This window comes from Micromonas pusilla, assembly GCF_000151265.4.
Source record: "Micromonas pusilla CCMP1545 genomic scaffold MICPUCscaffold_1, whole genome shotgun sequence".
Classification (NCBI taxonomy): Eukaryota; Viridiplantae; Chlorophyta; class Mamiellophyceae; order Mamiellales; family Mamiellaceae; genus Micromonas; species Micromonas pusilla.
This window is the reverse complement of record NW_003315882.1, coordinates 1,276,562-1,297,315: the sequence shown is the minus strand read 5'-3', so window position 1 is coordinate 1,297,315 and position 20,754 is coordinate 1,276,562. Positions and strand designations below refer to the sequence as shown.

Here is a 20,754-nt window from a genome sequence, read left to right as displayed (position 1 = left end):
CGCGCGGGGGGGACGCGGACATGACGGACATGACGGACGGCGGCGGGGATCGAATCGGCGGCGCGGGGCTCGAGACCGAAGAAGGGCAGCGCCGCGCCGCGGAGACTGCGGCCGCGGCCGCGGTCGGGAACATCCTCAGGCAGCGCCGAGGCGGCGGCGCGACCGCGACGACGACGACGACGACGACGACGACGGACGCGGCGACGAACGCCGCGACGGCGGCGACGGCGGCGTACCGGAGCGCGATGGAAGCCGGGTCCCTGCGCGTCGTGAACGCGGACGGGCAGCCCGCGACGATGCACCCGGGCGGCGGCGGCGGCGCGAACGCGACCGCGGCGGCCGCGGCGGCCGCCGCCGCGGCCGCAGCGGTCTCCGCCGGTGGCGCGGGCGACCAGCCGTGCACGGTGAAACTCCGTTTGTGGCCTTACGACCACGCGAACCCCCTCGTGCCTCTGACGGGCGCGCGTCTGACGATCCCGCACGCGGTGTTGTGCTCCGAGATGGGCGCGCACTTCTCTCCGTGCGGAAAGCTCCTCGCCGCGTGCGTCGCGTGCGTCCCGGTGGGCGCGGACGCGCCCGTGCCCGGCGTGGCGATCCCTAACCTCGTGTACGAGCTCCGGGTGTACTCGTTGGAGTCGCGGAATTTCGGCGAGGTGCTCGCGGCGCGCGCGGTGAGAGCCGCGCACTGCCTGACGTCCATACAGTTCTCGCCGACGTCCGAGCACGTCATGCTCGCGTACGGTCGACGCCACTCGTCGCTCCTGCTTCTCGTCGCCGACGGCGCGTCGTGCGTGACGGTGCACACGATTCTCGAGGTGTACCGCGCGAGGGACATGTCGTTGGCGCGCGTGCTGCCGAGCGCGGAGGACGAGGTCAACGTCGCGTGTTTCCACCCATCGCCCGGCGGCGGGCTCGCGTACGGCACGAAGGAAGGGAGGCTGCGGATCATGCGTTACGACCGCGGCGGAGGACACCGCGCGCCGGTGCGGCCGCTCGCGTTGGGGCGGTGCTTGGAGGACGAGCTTCTGGAGGTTTTAGACTGGTCGGGCGCCAACGCGGAGGGTCTGAGCGACGGGGACACGGACGAGAGCGGCGACGGCGGCGGATCGGGCGCGCCGTGAGCGAGCGCCCGGTCGTCGCGTCTGTCTCGCGCGGTGTGTACGTTTTTGGGTCGGTGGGCGGTTGGGACGGTACCGTAGTACTGTAGTCGCGCGGTGCGAGGGGGGCTTAGCCCGGATCGAATGAATAGAGCGTCGTGCGCGCGCGCGCGGGGTCGAAGAGCGTTTGGTTTTCCGTTTGGTTCGCCGCCCGCCTCGAGAGACTCGACGTTCTTTTTGGACGCGATTTCGTGGCAACGACGAGACCGGCGACCCCTGGCGGCGGCGCGCGGGGACGCGCCACACCGTCATGCCCGCCCGTCGCGTCCTCGACCACGGCGCGCGCGAATACGTCGATCGCGTCGTCGACGCGTTCGGCGTGACGCGCGCGCCGCCTCCTCCTCCGCCGCCGCCCTACGCGGCGAGCGGCGGCGGCGACGCGAGCGCCAAACACGCGGCGAATATCGTCGGCGTGAGCGGCTACCTCCTCCTCGCCGTCGCCGCGCTCTTCGTCTGCGTGCACTGCTGCCGGTTCGGGACGTGCCGGGACGAGTCGGCCACGGAGGAGGGGCTCCTCCGCGCGGCGGCGGCTCGACGCGCGGCGCGGCGGCGGCGGCGGCGGCTCGCGCGCGGCGGGCCGCCGGAGCCTTACGCCGGCGCGGACGACCCGCGCGCGGCGTCCGCGGAGCTCGCCGCGCGGGGGGGGCGGCAGCAGCAGCAGCAGCAGCAGCGGCAGCCGAGGTCGTTGCTCGCGCGATGGCGCCGCGAGGCCGCGGAGAGCCAGGCGACGCGCGCGAGCCGCGCGCGCGGCGGCGACGGCAGATCGGGGAGGCCCCGACGCGGGCAGAGTGCGGGCGCGGGCGCGCTCCAGGGCGGCGGCGGCGACGGAGGCGACGGAGGCTCGACGACGGACGACGAGGAGTACGACCGCGCGGTTCTCGCCGCCGCGAGAGGTCCGACCGGCGACGAGCCTCGGCCCGCGACGCGAGGTATCATCGCGTCGCTGCCGCGGTGCTACGTCGGGGACGATAAGTGGCGCGCGAGGATGGGGATGGTTCCCGCGGCGGCGGCGGCGGCGGCGGCGGCGGCGGCGGCGGCGGCGGCGGGGGCGGGGTCGGGACCCGGGAAAGGCTTTGACTTCATCACGTCCGTCGCGCTCGCGGAAGCGTACGACGCGGAAAGAGACACGTGTTCGATTTGCTGCGAGGAGACCGAGCCCGGGGACGAGATCGTCGTCCTGACGTGCGCGCACGCGTTCCACGACGAGTGCATGACGCCGTGGCTTCGCGTGAAGCTCGAGTGTCCGGTGTGTCGGCACCTGGTGGAAAGGGTAAGTCGCAAGGACGCGCGCGCGGTGTTTTCGCCGCCGCCGACGTCGCGCGCGGGCGAGGGTGGAGGTCGCGAGGGCGACGCCGCGCACGTCGCGGTGGACGTCGAAGACGAGGAGAGGGCGAGAGAGTGATGAAGCGACGACGCGCGCGGAGGTTGAGAGAGAAAAGAATCTGAGAGGAGTGCACGCTTTTTAGTTCCAGTGACGCGTAGCAGCAGCGGACGCGGCACTCGAGCTTGATAAGGGGGTAAAAAAAGAACCCGCCCCGCCGGGCTTCGATCGTCACTCGGCTCGCGCGCGGCACGTTTCGCCCGTGAACCGAACGATTCGTCGTCCAGCGAGGGCGTCACGCCGCGTGACAGCGACCGCGAGCGACGCGAACCCTTCGCGCGCGCGTGAACCGCGCGAACGGGGTTGACCGCGGCTCGAAATCTCGCTCGCCCGCAACTCGCCTCGTCAACGACCTTTCTTAAGGAACGGAGCGACGATGAGCGAGACGACCGCGATGGACACGCGCGAGTACAAGATCGCGATCCCCGATAAGAACGCGGAGGAGGACAGCAGAGCGGACTCCCCCGAGCAATCCGGGGTGTGCACGCCGAAGAACGAGCACTCGAGCGGGTTCAAGCGCCTCCGGAGCTGGGAGCTCTCGTCCCTGGAGGGGGTGGAGCGAGCGGACTGGCAGGGCGCGGACGACGAAGCGCCGGGGACGTCCACCGCGTCCACGATCGCGAGCGACGCGGAGGTGAAGGACCTTCAGGACCGCACGGTCAACGCGTGCGTGCAGCTCGCGGAAATCATCGTCTCGCTGAGACGCGAGAGGTGCGTCTCGCCCCGCGGAGGCATTTAAATAAAGCCCCTTTCTTCTTCTGTTCGAACCGCGAACGGTCCGGCAGCGTTCAGATCTGCCCTCCTCGTCGCGTCCGTCGCGGCGTTTCACGACCCTTTCGCTGACGATTTCCCCCCGCGTTCGCCTCGCAGGGAATGGACGGACGAAAAGAGCGCAAAGACGAAGAAGAAGCACGAGCTCAGGCTCAGGCTGCGCGCGATCGAACGGTGCGACGATGCCCGAGTCTCTCGAGTGGCGACTCCCCAGATCAGACCGCGGAGGTCGGATCCGTCGACGCCCCGCTCCTCTCGATCGCCCGACTGACGACGCGTCCATCCCTCCTTCGATTCCCCAGGCGGATCACGATGCTCAAACCCACGGCGAAGCTCGAGTCGCTTCGTAAATACGTCGAATACGCGCTCGAGAAGGCGCAGCCCGCGGCGCAGCTCACCGGTGCGTTCGCCGACTGCCGAGCGAACGGAGACGCCGCGAGTCTTTTTTTTTTCCGCCGCCGCCCGCTCGCCTCCCCTTCCCGCGCGCATCGCATCATCACCACGACGCGCTGGCTGACGTCACCGACCCGACCCATCGGTCGTTCATCGCGCGCAGATCTCCTGGACGACGAGCTGCAGCTGATATTATCGAAAGTCAACGCGACGAACGGGTCGTCGCCCAAGCAACTGCTCGCGTTGTCCACGGTGTCGAAACGGTTCGCGAAGCTCGTGAGGCAGCCCGCGGTGTGGCGAGACCTGGACGTGTCTTCGCACGCGTCCTTCTTGACCGACCGGGTTTTAAACTCGATCGTTCGAGACGACGGCGCGTTTGGGATGCTGCGCTCCGTGTCGTTGGCCGGGTGCACGAGGGTCACCGAGACGGCGATCGTCAAGCTCCTGAACGCGTGCGGAAATTCCTTGGAGCGTCTAGACCTCTCCGGGTGCACGCTCGTGAAGACGTCCACGATCGAGCACGCGGCGCGGACGTGCACGAACCTGACGCTGCTGGACCTCACCGGGTGCGCGCACGTGGACACTCTCGACGCGTTGAAGATGACGGATACGTTTTGGCCAAAGTTGGAGGAGGTGCGTCTCGTGGGCACGTCGCGGCTCTCCGGGCGGGTGTGCCAGACCGAATTCGACGCGCTGGCGGACGAGATCGCGTCGCGATGGAATCGGTGGAGAGAAGCGAGAAGGGAGGGGCGAAGGCAGGCGCTGCTCGCCGCGGAGATGGAGGCGGACGCGCTGAAGGTGAAGCTGGCGACAGGGCGGGAGCCCGCTGGCCTCGCCGAGCTCTTGTCCGCCGAGGACGAGAGGAGGAGAGCCTTGGAGGACCTGGAATCCGACGACGCGGTGGCTTTGGAGGAGGAGCTGCACATAGACCACGCGGAGTGCGACTGCGGCCCCGCGGTGAGCCTCGAGGCGATGCCCGCTCTCGTGCGCAAGTGCCGCCGGTGGGTCGAGGCGTGGCAAGAAGGTCACCCGGTGAGCGCGTGCGATCACGCGCTCGTGATGCAGGGCGCGATGGGCGAACAAGCCGGGTTAGCGACCCTGAACCTGTTTCCAAACTGCGGTCACGTCATGTGCGAGGTTTGCGAGCAGAAGGAGCGCGTGAACATGCAGAGAAGGCCCGTGGAGGGCGGCGAGTTCGAGTACGTGTACCCGTGCCGGCTGTGCAATCAGGACATGCCGAACCCCGGGGGGTTCGAGATCACGCTCACGCAGTGATCGAGCATGCGTGTACTAAATCAAATCTTGGGGCGGGTAGGGAGGGAGCGACGCGTGAACGCGAAGAACGAACGAACGCGCGCGAGGGGCGAGGTCTGAGACCGCCCGCGCGAGAGAAGAAAAAGGTTTCAAGCTCCAACACCGTAGCACACCCCGCCTAGAGCGCTGTATTGAACACCTTGTATTTTGTCACTACGTGTACGATGAACGCGATGGCGAACGCGACGACGAACGTGTTTCTCGAAGACTCATCTTATTACAAGTAGGTCGTCTCCATCCATCTCGCGACTTGTTCTCTTCTATGCAAATTCAAGAGAGCCGCTGAATCCAAAAACTTTCTGAAACCTCCCAGTCGACGACACCGCGCGCGATAAGTACATCAAGAATTTACTTGGAGCACGCGTCCATCGCCTGCAGATCCTCGTACGCGGAGAGAAGGCGGTTGACGGTGTAGTTCTCCGCCTCGCGGAGCCACATGCGGGGGTCGTAGTACTTCTTGTTCGGCTTCTCCGGGCCGTCGGGGTTGCCGATCTGGCCCTGGAGGTACGGCTCCTTCTCCTTGACGTAGTCCTTGACGCCGTCCCAGAAGCTCCACTGCGTGTCGGTGTCGATGTTCATCTTGATGACACCGTAGCCGATCGCCTCGCGGATGTCCTCGCGGGAGGAACCGGAGCCGCCGTGGAAGACGAAGTACACCGGCTTCTCCTTGGTGCCCTCCTCCTTCTCGATGTACTTCTGCGCGTTGCCGAGGATCGGGGGGGTGAGCTTGACGTTACCGGGGGAGTACACGCCGTGGACGTTACCGAACGCCGCGGCGATGGAGTACATGCCCGGCGCGATCGGCTCGAGAGCCTTGTACACCTGGTGGATCTCCTCCGGCTTGGAGTAGAGGTCCTCCTGCGCGACGTCGGTGTTGTCGACGCCATCCTCCTCGCCGCCGGTGATGCCGATCTCAACCTCGAGGTGGCAGCCGATGGCAGCCATGCGCTTGAGGTACTTGGCGGAGATCTCCATGTTCTCCTCGATGGACTCCTCGGAGAGGTCGAGCATGTGAGAGGAGAAGAGCGGCTCGCCGTGCTTGGCGAAGTACTCCTCGTTCGCCTCGATGAGGAGGTCGAACCACGGAAGGAGAGCCTTGGAGCAGTGGTCCGTGTGGAGGATGATCGGGACGCCGTACGCCTCGGCCATCGCGCGGACGTGGAGCGCGCCCGCGATCGTGCCCATGGCCGCGACCTTCTGGTCCTTCTCGTTCTTGAGGCCCTTGCCGGCGTTGTAGATGCCGCCGCCGTTGGAGAACTGGACGATCATGGGGGAGTTGGCCTTCTTCGCCGCCTCCATGCACGCGTTGATGATCGGGGACATCGTGCAGTTGACCGCGGGGATCGCGTACTGGTGCTTCTTCGCGTGCTCGAGGACGGCCTGGTAGTCCGCGCCGGTCACGACGCCGGTCTTGAGGCCCTGCGAGGAGCGTTCCGGAGAGGAGAAGCGCGCGGTGAGCGAAGAGCGGAAAAAAAGGGATATTTTACAGTGCTCGCACGCGGTCTCCTCCGAGGGCTTCTTTCGGAGGAAAAAAGACGCGACGCGTCGCGGGTTCGGCGGCGCGATCTGACGCGAGGCGCATCGCGCGCGTCTTCGAAGGCGCCGAGACGCTGACGAAGACGCGCGAGCGAAGATCTCCGAGCTCGCGCGAGCGAAGATCCGTCGCGCGACGCGTCGCGACGGCGGCGAACCGCGCCGCTATCCTTCGCGGATAAGAGAAAGTCCGGAACCGCAAGATCGATCGAGAAATTGCCTCCTCGCGCGACGCGTTCGCGGCGCGCGCGCGCGGCGCTCTCCCTCGATTCGCGTCGCGGACGCGGCGCGATCGCGAGAAATCACGATCGCGCGCGCGTTTCGCGCGCGCGCGCGAGGAAACCCCCGAAGCGCGCGCGCGTCCGAGGAGGAAACGAGCGCGTACACGACGGTCGGGGGACGCACCGACTTCGTGGCGACGGCCGCGCGCGCGACGGTGTTCACGCGGGTGGCCTTGACCGCCTTCTTGGAGACGACGGCGTTGCCGCGGACGACGGTCTTCGCGGCGAGCGCGTGCTGGGTCATGGAGGCCATTTTGTTTGGGTGTGTGCGAACGGTGTGCGTGCGCGTGCGGTGATAGTGGGACCGCCCCAGCCGCAACGAGCGAAGGAAACGTGGGTCGCGCGAGCCGCCCGCCGAAGCGACGACGGATGACCTCTGATGGCGCTGAAAACGACGACGTGATTGGTCGAAAGTTGAACCGCGAAACGCGGTCTAATTTTACCCGATGTGAGGGAAATAGCGCGTGGCGTGTCGCAGCTATGGATTTTTCCGCGCGTTTCCGTCGACGTGTGACACGCACGGCGCGACGGTCGCGTCCTCTCGAGAGGCACACCCGAGGACGCGGAGCGACGGCGGCGTCTTCGGCGGCGTCGGGATGGCCTCGTCCTCGAGCGGCGGCGGCGGCGGCGGCGGCCACGCGTCGTTCGACCCGTACGCGGACCTCGGCCTGAAGCGAGGCGCGACGGACGAGGAGGTCAAGTCCGCGTTTCGAAGGCTCGCGCGCGCGTACCATCCGGACGCGGGCGGCGCCTCGACCGCGGAATCGCGCGCGGCGTTCAACCGGATAACGTCCGCGCGAAACCGGCTGCTGTACGCGGGACGCGGCGCCGGCGGCGCCGCGGGCCAAGGCGGGTTCGCGCGCGGCCACGGCGTCCAACACGCGCCGTATCGACCGCGCGTCTCCAACTGGCAGTTCGCCGCGGTGCTGACGCTGCCGCTGTGCCTCATGGGCGTCGTCTCGAGCTGGGCGTTCCCGAGCGACCACGCGCGCGCGCCGAACGCGGAGATCGGCCGCTTGAACGGGCTGATGAACCCCCCGGTGAACCCGTGGTTGCGAGAGGACGACGACGACGAGAGGGAGGAGAGGAGGCGGAGGAGGGCGCCGGTGTCGGAGCGCGTCTTGAGGCGGATGGCGCCGATGTTTCGACGGGGCGACGACCCGGACTGATCGATCGATTCGATCGATCGATAGATCGATCGATCGCGACGTGTTCACTCGTTCGCGGTACGGGAGGGGACGGGACGGGACGGGACGGGACGGGACGGGAGCGCGAACAAAAACCGCGTAGCGTCACAAAAACGTAGGCTTAGCCATTCATCATAGCGGAGGCGTCGTCATCCATCTTATTCCGATCGCGGGAGCGTTCGACGCGTCGCGTCGTCGATCGCTTTTCTCTCCTCCTCCTCCTCCTCCTCCTCTTCCTCCTCCTCCTCCTGCTCCTCTCAAGATGAGATCACGTCGCCCTCACGCGGGAAGCTGCCCCGAGTCCGTGATCGTGACCTCTTTCGACGGCGTCCCGCTGCTGCTGCCCACCGCCTCGATCTTGTACACGACGTCCATGCCCTCGAGGACCTTCCCGAACACGACGTGCCGGCCGTCGAGCCACGACGTCTTGATCGTGCAGATGAAAAACTGGCTCCCGTTCGTGTTAGGGCCGCTGTTCGCCATGGAGAGATCCCCGGGGCCGGCGTGTTGGAGGCTGAAGTTTTCATCCGCGAATTTGGCGCCGTAGATGGACTCGCCGCCGCGTCCGTTGCCGTCGGTGAAGTCGCCGCCTTGGATCTCGACGTAGGGTCGTTCGAGCGAAAATAAAACGAGGTCAATCAATCATCGCTCGCCACCACTCGTCGGGTCAGGGATATTCAGGGATGTGAAAGTCAAGTCGGACGCGACCGCACCATGAAGTTCGGGATGACGCGGTGGAAGGTGCTGCCTTTGTAATGCAAAGGCTTGCCTCGCTTCCCAGTGCCCTTCTCCCCGGTCGCGAGCGCGCGGAAGTTCTCCGCGGTCTTCGGGACGACGTCGCCGTACAGGCCCATCGTGATGCGACCCGCGGGGATGCCGCCGATGCTGACGTCGAAGAAGACCTGCGGGGAGAGGGGACGACGCGCGAGCGATGTCGGACGACGACGGACGATCGATCAGTCGTTCGTTCGTTCTGTTCGTCGGCGAGATCGGGGGGTGTTAACCGAGCGACGAGGGGACGGACGCGCGCGCACCTTGTCCGTGACCTTCGGGGAGGCGTCGGACGCGGTCGCGCCGCTCGCGAAGAGCATGACGACCGCGACGAGGATCGCGTGCTTGCGGAGGACCGCGAACATGTTCGCGTCGGAGGTTCCCGGCGTGAGGGCGCGCGCGGGATCGAATGAATGATCGGAGGCGACGTTTCGAAGGTTCTGTTTTTTCCAGGTTTTTTCCGGGACACTGACAGAACCGAGAGAACAGTACACGATGCGCGGCCTCCTCGTCAACCTCGCGCTTCTCTTCGCGGCGCTTCTCGTCGCGACGTCCCCCGCGGTCGCCGCGGACCCCGCGAGCGGCGCGCGCGTCGACGCGAGCAACTTCGACGCGATCGTCGCCGCCTCCGACGCCGCGTTCGTCGTGAAGGTTCACTCCCCGAGATGCGGCACCTGCCAGGAGATGCGACCGACGTGGGACGCGCTCGTCGCCGCGCGCTCGAACGACGTCAAGTTCGCGACCGTGGACATCGACGACGATCGCGGGATGAAGCTCGCGGTGGAGCTCGGGGTGTTAGACGACGGCGTTCCCGCGGTCTGGGGGTTCGATCGCGCGGCGGAGGGAGAACGATCGACGCCGAGGAAACTATGGTCTGGGTACGACGCGCCGTCGGCGCGCGAGCTCGCCGCGGCGACCTTCGAGGGCGGCGGCGTGGATTTGAACGGCGCGAGGAACGCGGACGGGTTCGTCGCGAAGGCGTGACGATCGATGAAATGAACGACGCCTTCCCGTCGTTTAGCCGTCGCCGCTAGGCCCTACTTCTACCTAGTGAAGTGAATGAACGACTACGCTCGCGACGAAAGGATCGACGCGCTCCCGTCGCGAGCTCGTCGCGACGGCACCGTTATGTCGTACGTCGACAGCTTCACCGCCATCGTCTCCCCGACGAGGTTCACGCACTCGACGATCCGCTCGTCCACGCGCTCGATCGACGCCCCCGTGATGAGAGCCTCCCCCGCGTACCCCGGTATCGACCCCGGGTCCTCCATGCACCTCACGAACCGCGCGTGATTCTCCGGAAACCGCCCGGGCGGATCCGCGAGCACGAACCTCCCCGCCCTCCCCCCGCGGCTGCTGAACAGCCGCAACACCAGCGTCGCGATCGCGTCGACCGCGTCCGCGGTGTACAGCACGTCCGACGCGAGGACGACGTCGAACCCCGTCGGCGCGAGCTCCGGCTCGAACCAGTCCACGATCTCGGCGTCGACGACGCATCGCGACGCCGCGGGAGACGCCGGCTCGAGCGCCTTCGGCGTCGGCCCGAGCGCGACGCCGTCGGGCGCGCCGCACGACGCCGGCAGCGTCTCCGCGGCGCCTCTCAGCCCGTTCGCGCGCGCCGCCGCGAGCGAGCACCACAGCGCGCGCGGCTCGCGGTCCGTCATCAACACGCGCGACGCGCCCGCGAGCGCGGCGGCGACGCCGGCGAGCCCGAGCCCCGCGCCGAGGTTGATCACGGAGCGCCCGCGCACGTCGATGGTCGATCCCGCGTCTCCTCCTCCTCCTCCTCCTCCTCCTCCTCCCTCGAGCATCGCGGTCGCGAGCGCGACGTCGCCGTGCCACACGTCCGCCCAGTGCGGGTCCTCGTCCGGGCGTCCCATCGCGCTGTACACGTCCACGACGTCGGACTCGGACGTCGGCATGACGACCGTCACGTCCGTCTCGCCGCAGCGCGCGACCGCGGTGCCGATCGCCATCGGAAGGTGCGCGCTCAGCGGGTGCGGCATGTCGAGATCGAGGGGGACGTAGGACGGGACGACGTCCTCGCGGCGGCATCGCGTCGCGAGGGCATCGCGGCGGGGGGTCGGGCGGGGGTATTGAAGGGGATGCCGCGGCGGCGCGTGGACGCGGCTCGCGCGGACGGCGCGGGCCATTATCCGGTCTCGGACGAGTCCCTGGAGCTTCTTTTCCGCGGGCAATTTCGCACCGAGACCGCATCAGGGCGAATCGCCTCGTCGAGACGCCGCGCGGACGGGGCGTCACACGACGAGCGCGCGCGAGCGCCGCGGACGTCGCACGCCGGTCTCGTCGCCGACGCACGACGGACATGTCTTCGGGTGCGCCTCGATCGCGAACCCGCGCGTCGTCGCGTCGTCGCCGCGCCAGATCCTCCGGTCCCCGACGCGAATGAATCCCCCCACCCGCTCCTCCTCCTCTTCTCCCATCGCCGCGCCGACCTCACGTCTCCCTCCTTCCCCTCGCCGCTCGCTCGCTCGCTCCTCTCCCTCCGCGCAGCCCCGCCGCCGAAACCGTGGGAGCGCGCCGCGGCGACGGGCGAGAGCGTCCACGCGGCCACGCCCGCCGCGCCAGGCGACGCGCCCAAGCCGTGGGAGGTCCCGGGCGCGGGCGCGACGCCGTCCGCGCCCGTCGCGACGGAGTCGAACCCCTCGGGCGCGACGCCGACGCCGCCGCCGCGCGAGAACCGCGCGGCGGCGAACGCGGTGAACGCGGGTGCCACGACGTCCTACGCGACTACTGGGGGGTACAACCGCCCGTACGGAGGGTACGGGTCCGCGATGGGCGGGTACGGTGGGTACGGAGGAGGCTCTTCGATGTACGGAGGAGGCTACGGCTCTTCGATGTACGGAGGAGGCTACGGGTCGTCGATGTACGGAGGAGGCTACGGAGGCTACGGGTCGTCGATGTACGGCAACAGGTACGGCATGGGCGGGATGTACGGCGGCGGGATGTACGGCGGAATGGGAATGGGCCCCGGGATGGGACCGATGGGTCCCGGGATGGGAGGACCGATGGGCGCCGCCGACGATCCGAACGGCCCCGCGCCGACGGCGTGGCAACGCATCATGCGCGCGCTGCACGGGATCGTCACCGTGTTCGGGCGGATATCGTGGCTCGTGGACGAGAACTCGCAGGCGCTGCACTTCTTCATGATGGGCCTGATGCAGCTCCTGGACCGCGCCGGGGTGCTGTACGGCGAGCTCGCGAGGTTCGCGCTGCGGCTGTTGGGATACAAGGTGCCGGACCGGCCGAAGGCGCCGCCGGAGGGAGGCGGAGCGCCGGGGACGGGGATGGGGATGGGGCCGGGTGGGTACGGGATGGGAGGGGTGTACGGCGGCGGGATGAACTCGGGGTACGGGTACGGAGCGAGCCCCGGGTACGGCGGCGGCGGGTTCGAGAGCGCGTGGGGGGGAGCCTGACGAGTTCTAAGTACTCTTCGTTCCCTAAAAGTTTTTCTACTCCTCCCGTGCCTCGTTCACGGCGGAAGCCCTCGGAACCACGCCGTCGCCGCCACCTCCGCGACGTCTCGCGCGCACGCGTCCTCCGCATCGCGCGTCTTCGCGCACGTCTCCGTCACGACCATGTCCTCCCCGGTCATCGTCGCGGAGAGAAACCCTCGGCCCGTCTCCACGCGGACGCCGTGCCCGGACAGCCCGCCGTCGCTCGCGGAATACGTCCACTCGCGCTCCGGGGCCCCCTCCTCCCTCGGCGGATACAGCTTGCGCATGCACGAGTGCACGAGAAGTGGCTCGCCGTCCAGGTCGCGGTGCGCGATCGCCGTCCCGCCGCCGTCCTTCGCGCGTCCGAGAAGCGCGGGGAAGAACGGGCACGCGTCGCGCGTCGACCCCGTCATCCGCCACGCCGACTTCCAGAGGTCTTTGTCGCCGTAGAGGTGCGCGCTGAGGTCCTTCGCGAGGTCGCCGGTGCAGAGCGCGACGCACGTCACCAACGCCGCGGCGGATCGCGTGCGGTCGACGACGAGGACGCCGCTGTCCGTCTCCCACTCGTGTTCTCTTCGTCTCGTCGTCGGCGGCGGCTCGGGCTCGGGCTCGGGCTCGGGCTCGGGCTCGGGCTCGGGCTCGTCGCATTCGCCGCCGCCGCCGCCGCGGACGCCGCGGCTCGCTTCCCTCGCGGCTGTCGCCAACGCGTCCAACGCGTCGCCGTCGCACAGCGGCCCCTCGCCGACGCGGTGGAGGTCCGGCCAGAACACCGCGCTCGGGGTCCCCGCGCCGCGCACCGCGTCCAGCAACCGCGTCGGGTCGCGCAGCAGGACGACGTCCGCGTCGAGGAGGAGCACGCGCGCGAACGACGACCCAGTCACCGCGAGGGGCTTGATCGCGAACCCGATCGTCGGACGGCGCGTCGCGGCGGCGGACGACGGCGCCCCCGCCGCGTCCACGCACACGTCTCCGTCCGACACCAAACTCGCGACGTTCCGACACCGAAGCGGCGCGACCGACGCGTCCGACTCCAACGCCGCGATCGCGTCCGCGGTGAGCTCCCCCGGCGCGTGCCACAACTCGATCGCGAGGACGCAGCCGACGCGTCGAATCGATCGCGCCGCGGCGACGGCGAGCGCGATCAACGCGCGACCGCCCGCGCACAAGACGATCCCGTCGCCGTCGGCGACGAACCCGGCGCGACGCGACGGGAGCGGGGACGTGTCCGGGTGGAACAGCGCGCGCACGCGCGACGTCGCGGACGCGAGCGCGTCGGCGTCGGCGTCGGCGCCGCCGCGCGTCGCGCGCGGGAGCGCCCAGCCGCCGCGACGATGCGCTCGCCGCCACCTCTTCTTCCCTCGATCGTCCTCCGCGAGAAGCTCGGGGACGCGCGTCTGGCCGCTCGGGTCGTTCGCGCTGCCGTCGCCCCACCCGTCCGGGACGGTGAGCAGCGCGCCGCCGCGCGGTTTCGCGCCGCCGCCGCCGTCGCCGCCGCCGTCGCCGCCGCCGTCGCCGCCGTCGTCGTCCGACGTCACCGTGAGGTGCCGACCGCGCGTCGCCGCGGCGACCTCGCCGACGAAAAAGTCGATCGGGAGAGTCACCGGGTACCGCCGCGCGAGCGCCGCCCTGGCGAACCGCCTGGACATGACGTACGCGCACGTCCCGGCGACGTACGGCGTGGGTTCGATCGCGAGCGCGAGGCCGCGAGGCAGCGGCGGCGACGGCGCCAGCGGCGTTCGTCTCGCGCGCCGCCCGAGGACGTCTTGGTTGTGCAGCAACAGGACGTCGTAACCGTCGCCGTCGGAGCGTTTCTGCGTCGCCGCGGCGTGCAGCGCGTTCAGCGCGTTGACGAACCCCGCGCGCAGCTCGACGTCGTCTTCGAGGATCAGCGCGTACGGCGCGCCGCCGCCGCCGCCGTCGTCGTCGCGGTCGAGGAACGTCCTCCACGCGCGATGGTGCGACCGCGCGATCGCGACTTCCGTGGGGGTGACCTCCGCCCACGACGTCAGCTCGCCGTTGTCGCGCTGCCGCCGCAGCTCGGTCGCGTCGAGGTCGTTCGCGTCGACGCCTTCGATGAGCTCGTACGCGGTCACGTTCGCGGTCGACGCCGCGGCCTGGGGAAGAGGCGAAGGAGGCGCGATGGGACGGAGGTTGAGTTTCGAGCCGGGTGCCGAGAGAGCGCAGTTGACATCGCGTCGATCGATCCCACGCCGCGCGCGCGGCCGGGGACGCACCTGGAACCGCGCGAGCCGTCCCGCGAGGCGAGGGAGGTGGACGACGAAGCACTCGCACGCGAACGCGAGGTCGGGGACGACCATCACGACGGGCGTGTCATCGTCGCGGTGACTGTGAGACTCTTTCGGCGGCTCCGAGGATTTTTGGGGACTTCTTTTCGAGGGGAGAAGCCAGCACGAGTCCTTCACTCGCCGCGCGCCGCGACCATGCGTACGCGCTCGAGCACCGGCTTCAACACTATCCCCGAGAACGTCGCGGCCGTCGTCTTCTCGCACCTCGGGAAGGACCCGAAGGATCGCATCCGCCTCGCCGCGGTGAGCAAGGTGTGGAGGAGCGCGGAGAAGTCGGACGCGTCGTTGCCTGGAACTCCGAGGGCGTTGTGCGAGTTCGGTAAGGAGTTTAACTCAGCTGTCGACGCGTCTGAGCACTGGAAGGCGTTCTACTGGTTCGAGAAGTCGGCCGATCACGGCGACCCTGAGGGCATGTTCTGGTTCGGCAAGTGGTACTTATACGGAGGCTGCACGGGGGGCTCCGTCACGGAAGAAAACTACACGAAGGCGGTGCACTGGTTCAAAAGGGCGTCCGAGCTGGGGCACGCCGAAGCGACCAGAATGGTCGCTTTGTGCTACGAGGACGGCCACGGCGTGGAGCGAGACTTCGCGAAGGCGATCGAGTGGAACGTGAAAGCGGCGGAGTTGGGTTGGGGATTTTCCGCGTGGTGGCTCGGGAGCGCCCACCTCTACGGCCAGCACGGCTTGACGGAGAACAACAACGAGGCGCTGAAGTGGTATCGACTCGCCGTGGAGCTCGGCGACGCGGACACTCGCCAACATTGGTGGGAAATGTCGCGAATGTGGGTAAACGATCTCGAGGCCGAGCTCGCGGCGGCGTGAGCGAGCGAAAGAACGAACGAACGCGTGAACATGCAATCGACGACGAACGCGACGCAGACGTCACCCGCCTCTCTCCGCCCCGCGCGCGTTTCCTTCCACCAACGCTGTACACGTAGTACGAGATTATCCTATGCGTATTTAGTCACGCGCGTGTTCGGAAAACTACCGCCGCTCCTGTCCGCGCGCGTGATTGGCTGCGACGTCGAGAAATGCGTCACCGCAATCGCGACGCGACTTCCGCGTCGCACTGCGCGACGCGCCGGCCAGCCATGGCGCTCTTCAGATTCGGGCACGTGCTCGTGCTCCTCCTCGCGATCCTCGCGCCGGGACTCGCGAGCGCGGGGAAGGACTACTACCGCATCCTCGGCGTGGACCGAGGCGCGGACGACCGGACGCTGAAGAAGGCGTACCGAAATCTCGCGCTGTGCGTCTCTCTCGAGTGCCCTCTCTTCTCTCTCTCGCGCGTCGACCGATCGTTCCCTTCCTCCGTCCGTCCGTCGATCGATCGACCCGCTCCCCTCGCCGCCGCGCCGCCGCGACCGCGTTCCTCGCGCGCTCACGCTCGTCTCCTCCCCTCCCGTCCGTCCCCCACCCCTCCCCGTCGCCTCGCAGGAAGCATCACCCCGACAAGGGCGGATCGCAGGAAAAGTTCGCGGAGATCTCGCAGGCATACGACGTCCTCTCGGACTCGCAGAAACGCGAGATCTACGACGCGTACGGCGAGGAAGGCGTCCAGCAGCACGAGGCCGCCGGCGGCGGCGGCGGCGGCCCCGGCGGCGGCTTCCCCGGCGGCTTCCCCGGCGGCTTCCCCGGCGGCGGCGGCGCGCAGTACACGTTCACGTTCGGAGGTCCCGGCGGCGGCGGCGGCGGCGGCGGCGGCGGGCGGGACCCGTTCGACATCTTCAACGCGTTCTTCGGCAGCGACGACGGCGGCGGCGGCATGGGCGGCATGGGCGGCGGCGGGTTCCCCGGCATGGGCGGCATGGGCGGCGGGTTCCCTGGCATGGGAGGCGGCGGCGGCCGCGCGCGCGGCGGCGGGCGAGGGCAACAGCAGCAGGAGCGTCCGAAGGAGAACCTCTACGCCAAGGACTCCGCGGTGACTAACCTGAGACAGGGGAAGTTCCCCGGGACGGACGCGAAGCACGTGTGGCTCGTGGAGTTCTACGCGCCGTGGTGCGGGCACTGCCGGCAGATGAAACCGATCTGGGAGCGCCTCGCGAGCGAGCTGAGGGGGTTCGTCAAGGTGGGCGCGGTGAACTGCGAGACGCAAAAGAGCGTCTGCGGGATGGAAGGCGTCGAGTCGTACCCGACGATCAAGATGAAGAAGGGCGGCGTGAGCACGCCGTACGACGGCGAGCGCGATCTATCAGCGATGAAGACGTGGGCGCTCGAGAAGCTGCCGGTGAACGTCGTGAACTTGCGGCGGCCGGAGTCGTTGACGTCGTTTTTGGAGAAGGACTGCGCCGACGCGAAAAAAGCCGCGGCGGACGGCGTCTGCCTCGTCTTCTTCAGCGCGGACACGGAGACCCCGGCGTGGCTGAAAGTCCTCGCGCACGCCAAGAAAGGCAAAGTCCCGGTCGCGGAGGCGCGCGCGCGGAACGAAGCGCTCGGGCTCCCCCTGGACGTGAGCGTCTTTCCGACGTTGATCGCGGCGTGCGGCGGCGACGTCGATCGAACGATAACCTACGACGGCGAGATCACGCAGGACATGACGCCGAGCGCGGTGACGGAGTGGGCGTCGTCGTTCGAGGGCGGGAAGAAGTGTAAGGACGCGCCGAAGAATCCGAAGACCGGGATGACGTTAGACGCGTCGATCGATTACTCGAAGATGCGCGTGAGCAAGCTGCGGGCGATTCTCACCGCGCACGGGATTCCGTGTTCGCTCTGCGCGGAGAAGGGCGACTTCGTGAAGGCCATCGCGGAGGCGGCCGCGGCGGGGGGCGGGCGGGCGAAGCAGGAGCTGTGAAGTGATATCGTCGTACAGTATCGATTGAATGATTTTTTTAACACCGCAGTGGTCTACTACTCTTTCGAGCGCCGAGCACGGATGAACGTCCCGTCCGATCAGACGCGCCGTCGCCGAATGCGAATCGTCCGACCGTCGGAGCCTCGCTCGGGAGGGTCTCCTTTCGGCGGTCGGAGTCACGTGGCATCGCGCCGCCGGCACGCGCGTCGTTCTCGTTCTCGCGCTCGCGCTCGATCTATGTCTACGTCACGTCGCGGGGAGGGATTACAGCTCGGTCGCGTCGTGCTTCTTCGACGGCTTCTTCTTCGAACCCTTCGTCTTCTTCGAACCCTTCTTCTTCCCTCCGTCTTCGCTTCCGCTTCCGCCCACCTCCCCCGCGTCGTCCGCGGCGACGTCGTCCTTCGGCTTCAGCTTCGTCCTCAAGAAGTCCGCGATGTCCGCCGCTTTCCAGTGCGCGCGGCCGTTCAGCTTCACGCTCTCCGCGCCCACCTCGTCGAAGTCCGCGTTCTCCGCTCGGAACTTTATGATCGGCATCGCGCCCTGCTTGTACACGAGCTTCACCTTGTGCCGCTTCTTCACCTCCTCGTGGTGGTCGTCGATGTACGCCTGGACCTCGGGGAAGTTCTTGAGCTGTCATCGGCACACCTCGAGCCTCGCGGCGAGGTACGTGCCGTCTTTGCGGCGCTCCGGCGCGCAGCATCGGAGGCACTCGCGATGGAGCGCGTCGGCGCTCGCGCGGTCGTCCGCCTCGGCGGTGTGCTTCGCGAGCACGTCGCACTCGCCGCACGGGGCGAGCCCGCTGAAGCCGAGATCGAGGCAGGTGGGGGAGGACGCCTCTTCCGCGCGCGCGGCGGTCGCAGTCGCGGCGATGGACGCGAGGAGGAGGACGACCGCGCGCACGCCGCGCGCGCTCGTCTCGCCCATGGCGCGCGACGGAGTGACGAACGATCGACGAGAATTTCTCAAGTAACCTTAAGCTGCAGGTAAAAAATGTAATTAAGTTCGGCGACGGCGTCGCCAGACCTCATCGGTCTTCTCCTCTCTACGCCAACCACCCCTCCCTACGAGCGCACGAACACGCGGAAGCTGTTCGGCGCGAGCTCGACGTGAAGCTCCCCGCCGGCGACGCCGATCCCCGCCCCCCCGTTCAGCGGCTCGACGAACCCGCACCCGTCCCCGCACGACTGCACCTTTTGCGAGATCGGCAGCGTCATCCTCTCCGGGACGCCCGAGCAGTTGAAGCACACGACCGCGACGTCGGAGCCGTCGGAGGAGACGCGCGCGAACGCCATCGTCGTGTTCGTGTGCGCGAGCGGGATCTGTTGCCCCGCGCCGTCCGCCAGCGCGGTGTGCGAGCGACGCAGACGCACGAGCTCGGCGGTTTGCTTAGCCGTGCCCAACCCGTCGCCGTCCGCGAGCGCGCGGGATAAGTTGATCGGCATGCGCATCGCGAGGTCGCCGTTCGGTCCTCCGGGAGCACCGCGCTCGCCGACCTCGTCGCCGTAGTACAAGCACGGGACGCCGCGGCCTAGGATGAGCGACGCCGCCGCGAGGGAGTAGTGCGCCTCGGGGTTGGCGAGCCGCGAGTGGATGCGCATCTGAGGGTCGTTCCATACAAAGCGATGGCGGGGTGGTGTTCATAGGCGTCAAGTGGAGTTGAAAGGCGTCGAGGTCGGGGATTGAACGCAAGGGGTGGGCGGGGAGACACGCCGGGAAAAGTCCTTAAGGATCGGCGTTCACCACGCCAACGCGGTCGTATGGGAACCAGTGTATAGAACGCGCCTGGTCGTGGTTCCCGAGAAAGTTGAGCAGCGTGAGGTTCCCGTACATCGACGCGTCGCGCTCGTACGAGTGCGCGAGCTCCCAGTAGTTGGCGTCGTTCAGCGCGGACCACAGCGCCTTCGAGAGCTGGTAGTTGGTGCCGCTGTGTAACACCCCGGGCGCGACGTGCGCGTTGTAGTCTCCGTGCATGAGCTCTCCGAGGAGGACGCAATCGGGCTTCACGCCGAGGCACGCGCGCGCGAAGTCTCTCCAGAACTCCGGCGGCACCTCGTGCGCGACGTCCAGGCGCCAACCGTCGATGTTCACGCCGCGCTCGGACAGCCAGAACTTCCCGGCTTCGAACAGGTGCTCTCGCACTCCCGGGTTGGAGTGATTCAACCGCGGCAGCCCCGCGTGCCCTTCCCAGCCCTCGAGCTCGATCCCGTTCGGTCCCTCCCTCGCGTAGTACCAGTCCCAGTACTGCGACGCGCGGCCGTTGCGATAGACATCCTGCGCCGCGAAGTGATCGCGTCCGGTGTGGTTGAACACGCCGTCGAGGATCACGCGGATGCCCAGAAAGTGCGCGGCGTCGACGACGCGTCGCAGCGTCGCGACGGACCCGAGCCTAGGGTCCACGTCGAAGTAATCCGCGGTGTCGTACCCGTGCCCGAGCTCGTTCGACGTCTTCATCAGCGGGCCGAGGTACAGCACCGTGCACCCGAGCCTCGCGACGTGCTCGAGCCACCCGTCGTCGATGAGCCTCTCGAGGCGATCGCCCGGCGCGAAGTTCGATGGCGGGCCCTCGCAGTCGCAAAACCCGAGCGTCTGGATCGCGTACACGACGGCGTTGGAGTACCACGCGGGCGGGCCGTCGCCGTTGCTGTGCGAGCGGTCCATCGTGTTCGCGAGGTGCCTCGGCGCCTCTCGCGCGGACGACGGCTCCCACTTCCTCGGCTGCCGCTGTTGCGGCTGCGACTGGTGGTGTTGCGGGCGCTGTTGATTGTGTTGTTGATGTTGTTGACGCTGCTGCTGCTGCTGCTGCTGCTGAGGCGCGGGCGGTCGTACGACGGTCGGCGGCTCCACGAACGACACCCCCGCGTCCCTCACCGCGAGCGCCATGAGCGACGACGCGTCGCCCGTGGACGGCAACACGAGCTTCCGGTTCTCGCCGTTCTCCCATCGCGTGCCGTCGTGCCACTTGTACTCGAGGCTTCGCGCGGCGGCGGCCTCGATGGTGATCACGTCGCCGTGCTTGACGCCGCCGTCGACGTTCCAGGCGCCGAGCGCGGGGTGCTGCCCGACGACGCGCGCGTTGGGGTTGCCGCCCTCGAGCTCGAACGTGAGGCGCACGACGTTGTTCGCGACGGCCGCGCGAGGGAGGACGGAGCGCGCGCGCGAGAGAGATCGAGATCGTCCCGCGAGACGTTGCCGCGACGGCATCTTGATTTTTTTGCCGCGAGCCGCGCGCGAGGAGAGCGGCGACGCGCGCGCGAGGAGCGCGGCGTCGCCGAGCACCGCGGAGGCGCTCATGGCGGCGTGTGGAGCGGAACGCGTCCGGCGGCGAGGCTGCGGCGCGTCGGCGTGAGACCGTGCGCGGCGAGTGCTGATATGAGGCACCCGTCGAACGATCGTGCGTCTCGAAGCGTCGTCTTC

General features: G+C 68.4%; 15 protein-coding genes across 15 annotated transcripts in view; 9 read left to right on the top strand and 6 right to left on the bottom strand.

Annotated features, from left to right (window-relative positions):
• The window catches only part of MICPUCDRAFT_46303 (uncharacterized protein), a gene marked incomplete at both ends in the record, with an annotated part of 2,334 nt that extends 1,213 nt beyond the window's left edge, over positions 1-1,121 (top strand). The window contains one exon of the mRNA XM_003055571.1: positions 367-1,121. Within this exon, the coding sequence (XP_003055617.1) occupies positions 367-1,121 (755 nt within the window). The remainder of the gene's footprint in view (positions 1-366) is intronic.
• A 286-nt stretch (positions 1,122-1,407) lies between these two features.
• On the top strand, positions 1,408-2,559 carry MICPUCDRAFT_38033 (uncharacterized protein; the record flags this gene model as incomplete). The annotated part of the gene is made up of 1 exon (XM_003055570.1): positions 1,408-2,559. The coding sequence occupies one exon, from the start codon at positions 1,408-1,410 to the stop codon at positions 2,557-2,559; it is 1,152 nt and encodes a 383-aa protein (XP_003055616.1).
• Positions 2,560-2,914: 355 nt separating this feature from the next.
• On the top strand, positions 2,915-4,977 carry MICPUCDRAFT_46302 (uncharacterized protein; the record flags this gene model as incomplete). The annotated part of the gene is made up of 4 exons (XM_003055569.1): positions 2,915-3,249; positions 3,409-3,483; positions 3,612-3,709; positions 3,866-4,977. 4 exons carry the CDS (start codon positions 2,915-2,917, stop codon positions 4,975-4,977), a joined length of 1,620 nt encoding a protein of 539 aa, XP_003055615.1.
• A 235-nt stretch (positions 4,978-5,212) lies between these two features.
• On the bottom strand, positions 5,213-7,123 carry MICPUCDRAFT_49399 (uncharacterized protein). The gene is made up of 2 exons (XM_003055030.1): positions 6,955-7,123; positions 5,213-6,435 (listed from the first exon to the last, which is right to left on the bottom strand). Exons 1-2 carry the CDS (start codon positions 7,081-7,083, stop codon positions 5,365-5,367), a joined length of 1,200 nt encoding a protein of 399 aa, XP_003055076.1. The 5' UTR covers positions 7,084-7,123; the 3' UTR covers positions 5,213-5,364.
• Positions 7,124-7,426: 303 nt separating this feature from the next.
• Positions 7,427-7,999, top strand: MICPUCDRAFT_38030 (uncharacterized protein; the record flags this gene model as incomplete). Its single annotated transcript, XM_003055568.1, has 1 exon — positions 7,427-7,999. One exon carries the CDS (start codon positions 7,427-7,429, stop codon positions 7,997-7,999), a length of 573 nt encoding a protein of 190 aa, XP_003055614.1.
• Positions 8,000-8,296: 297 nt separating this feature from the next.
• Positions 8,297-9,153, bottom strand: MICPUCDRAFT_50452 (uncharacterized protein; the record flags this gene model as incomplete). The annotated part of the gene is made up of 3 exons (XM_003055029.1): positions 8,297-8,614; positions 8,731-8,919; positions 9,052-9,153. The coding sequence occupies 3 exons, from the start codon at positions 9,151-9,153 to the stop codon at positions 8,297-8,299; spliced, it is 609 nt and encodes a 202-aa protein (XP_003055075.1).
• A 130-nt stretch (positions 9,154-9,283) lies between these two features.
• Positions 9,284-9,772, top strand: MICPUCDRAFT_50451 (uncharacterized protein; the record flags this gene model as incomplete). Its single annotated transcript, XM_003055567.1, has 1 exon — positions 9,284-9,772. One exon carries the CDS (start codon positions 9,284-9,286, stop codon positions 9,770-9,772), a length of 489 nt encoding a protein of 162 aa, XP_003055613.1.
• An 83-nt stretch (positions 9,773-9,855) lies between these two features.
• On the bottom strand, positions 9,856-10,933 carry MICPUCDRAFT_50450 (uncharacterized protein; the record flags this gene model as incomplete). Its single annotated transcript, XM_003055028.1, has 1 exon — positions 9,856-10,933. The coding sequence occupies exon 1, from the start codon at positions 10,792-10,794 to the stop codon at positions 9,856-9,858; it is 939 nt and encodes a 312-aa protein (XP_003055074.1). The 5' UTR covers positions 10,795-10,933.
• MICPUCDRAFT_50449 (uncharacterized protein) lies at positions 10,217-12,225 on the top strand (the record flags this gene model as incomplete). The annotated part of the gene is made up of 1 exon (XM_003055566.1): positions 10,217-12,225. The coding sequence occupies exon 1, from the start codon at positions 10,894-10,896 to the stop codon at positions 12,223-12,225; it is 1,332 nt and encodes a 443-aa protein (XP_003055612.1). The 5' UTR covers positions 10,217-10,893.
• Position 12,226: 1 nt separating this feature from the next.
• MICPUCDRAFT_46299 (uncharacterized protein) lies at positions 12,227-14,586 on the bottom strand. Its single transcript, XM_003055027.1, has 2 exons — positions 14,481-14,586; positions 12,227-14,360 (listed from the first exon to the last, which is right to left on the bottom strand). The coding sequence occupies exons 1-2, from the start codon at positions 14,562-14,564 to the stop codon at positions 12,282-12,284; spliced, it is 2,163 nt and encodes a 720-aa protein (XP_003055073.1). The 5' UTR covers positions 14,565-14,586; the 3' UTR covers positions 12,227-12,281.
• Positions 14,587-14,687: 101 nt separating this feature from the next.
• On the top strand, positions 14,688-15,374 carry MICPUCDRAFT_50447 (uncharacterized protein; the record flags this gene model as incomplete). Its single annotated transcript, XM_003055565.1, has 1 exon — positions 14,688-15,374. One exon carries the CDS (start codon positions 14,688-14,690, stop codon positions 15,372-15,374), a length of 687 nt encoding a protein of 228 aa, XP_003055611.1.
• A 269-nt stretch (positions 15,375-15,643) lies between these two features.
• On the top strand, positions 15,644-16,110 carry MICPUCDRAFT_12442 (uncharacterized protein; the record flags this gene model as incomplete). Its single annotated transcript, XM_003055564.1, has 2 exons — positions 15,644-15,798; positions 15,987-16,110. Coding segments are annotated over 2 exons (279 nt in total), but the record flags the coding sequence as incomplete, so codon positions are not given.
• Positions 16,111-16,524: 414 nt separating this feature from the next.
• MICPUCDRAFT_12032 (uncharacterized protein) lies at positions 16,525-16,707 on the top strand (the record flags this gene model as incomplete). The annotated part of the gene is made up of 1 exon (XM_003055563.1): positions 16,525-16,707. A coding segment is annotated over one exon (183 nt), but the record flags the coding sequence as incomplete, so codon positions are not given.
• An 897-nt stretch (positions 16,708-17,604) lies between these two features.
• MICPUCDRAFT_38025 (uncharacterized protein) lies at positions 17,605-18,264 on the bottom strand (the record flags this gene model as incomplete). The annotated part of the gene is made up of 2 exons (XM_003055026.1): positions 17,605-17,952; positions 17,986-18,264. 2 exons carry the CDS (start codon positions 18,262-18,264, stop codon positions 17,605-17,607), a joined length of 627 nt encoding a protein of 208 aa, XP_003055072.1.
• A 26-nt stretch (positions 18,265-18,290) lies between these two features.
• MICPUCDRAFT_46298 (glycoside hydrolase family 13 protein) lies at positions 18,291-20,631 on the bottom strand (the record flags this gene model as incomplete). The annotated part of the gene is made up of 2 exons (XM_003055025.1): positions 18,291-18,938; positions 19,081-20,631. 2 exons carry the CDS (start codon positions 20,629-20,631, stop codon positions 18,402-18,404), a joined length of 2,088 nt encoding a protein of 695 aa, XP_003055071.1. The 3' UTR covers positions 18,291-18,401.
• Between the last annotated feature and the right edge of the window lie 123 nt (positions 20,632-20,754).

Excerpts from the sequence above, each read along its gene's own strand:
- MICPUCDRAFT_49399 (XM_003055030.1), bottom strand. The coding sequence starts at position 7,083 with ATGGCCTCCATGACCCAGCACGCGCTCGCCGCGAAGACCGTCGTCCGC. Across the intron at positions 6,436-6,954 it reads CGGCCGTCGCCACGAAGTCG|GGCCTCAAGACCGGCGTCGT; the intron begins GTGCGTCCCCCG and ends CGCTCCTCGCAG.
- MICPUCDRAFT_46299 (XM_003055027.1), bottom strand. The coding sequence starts at position 14,564 with ATGGTCGTCCCCGACCTCGCGTTCGCGTGCGAGTGCTTCGTCGTCCAC. Across the intron at positions 14,361-14,480 it reads GACGGCTCGCGCGGTTCCAG|GCCGCGGCGTCGACCGCGAA; the intron begins GTGCGTCCCCGG and ends CCTCTTCCCCAG.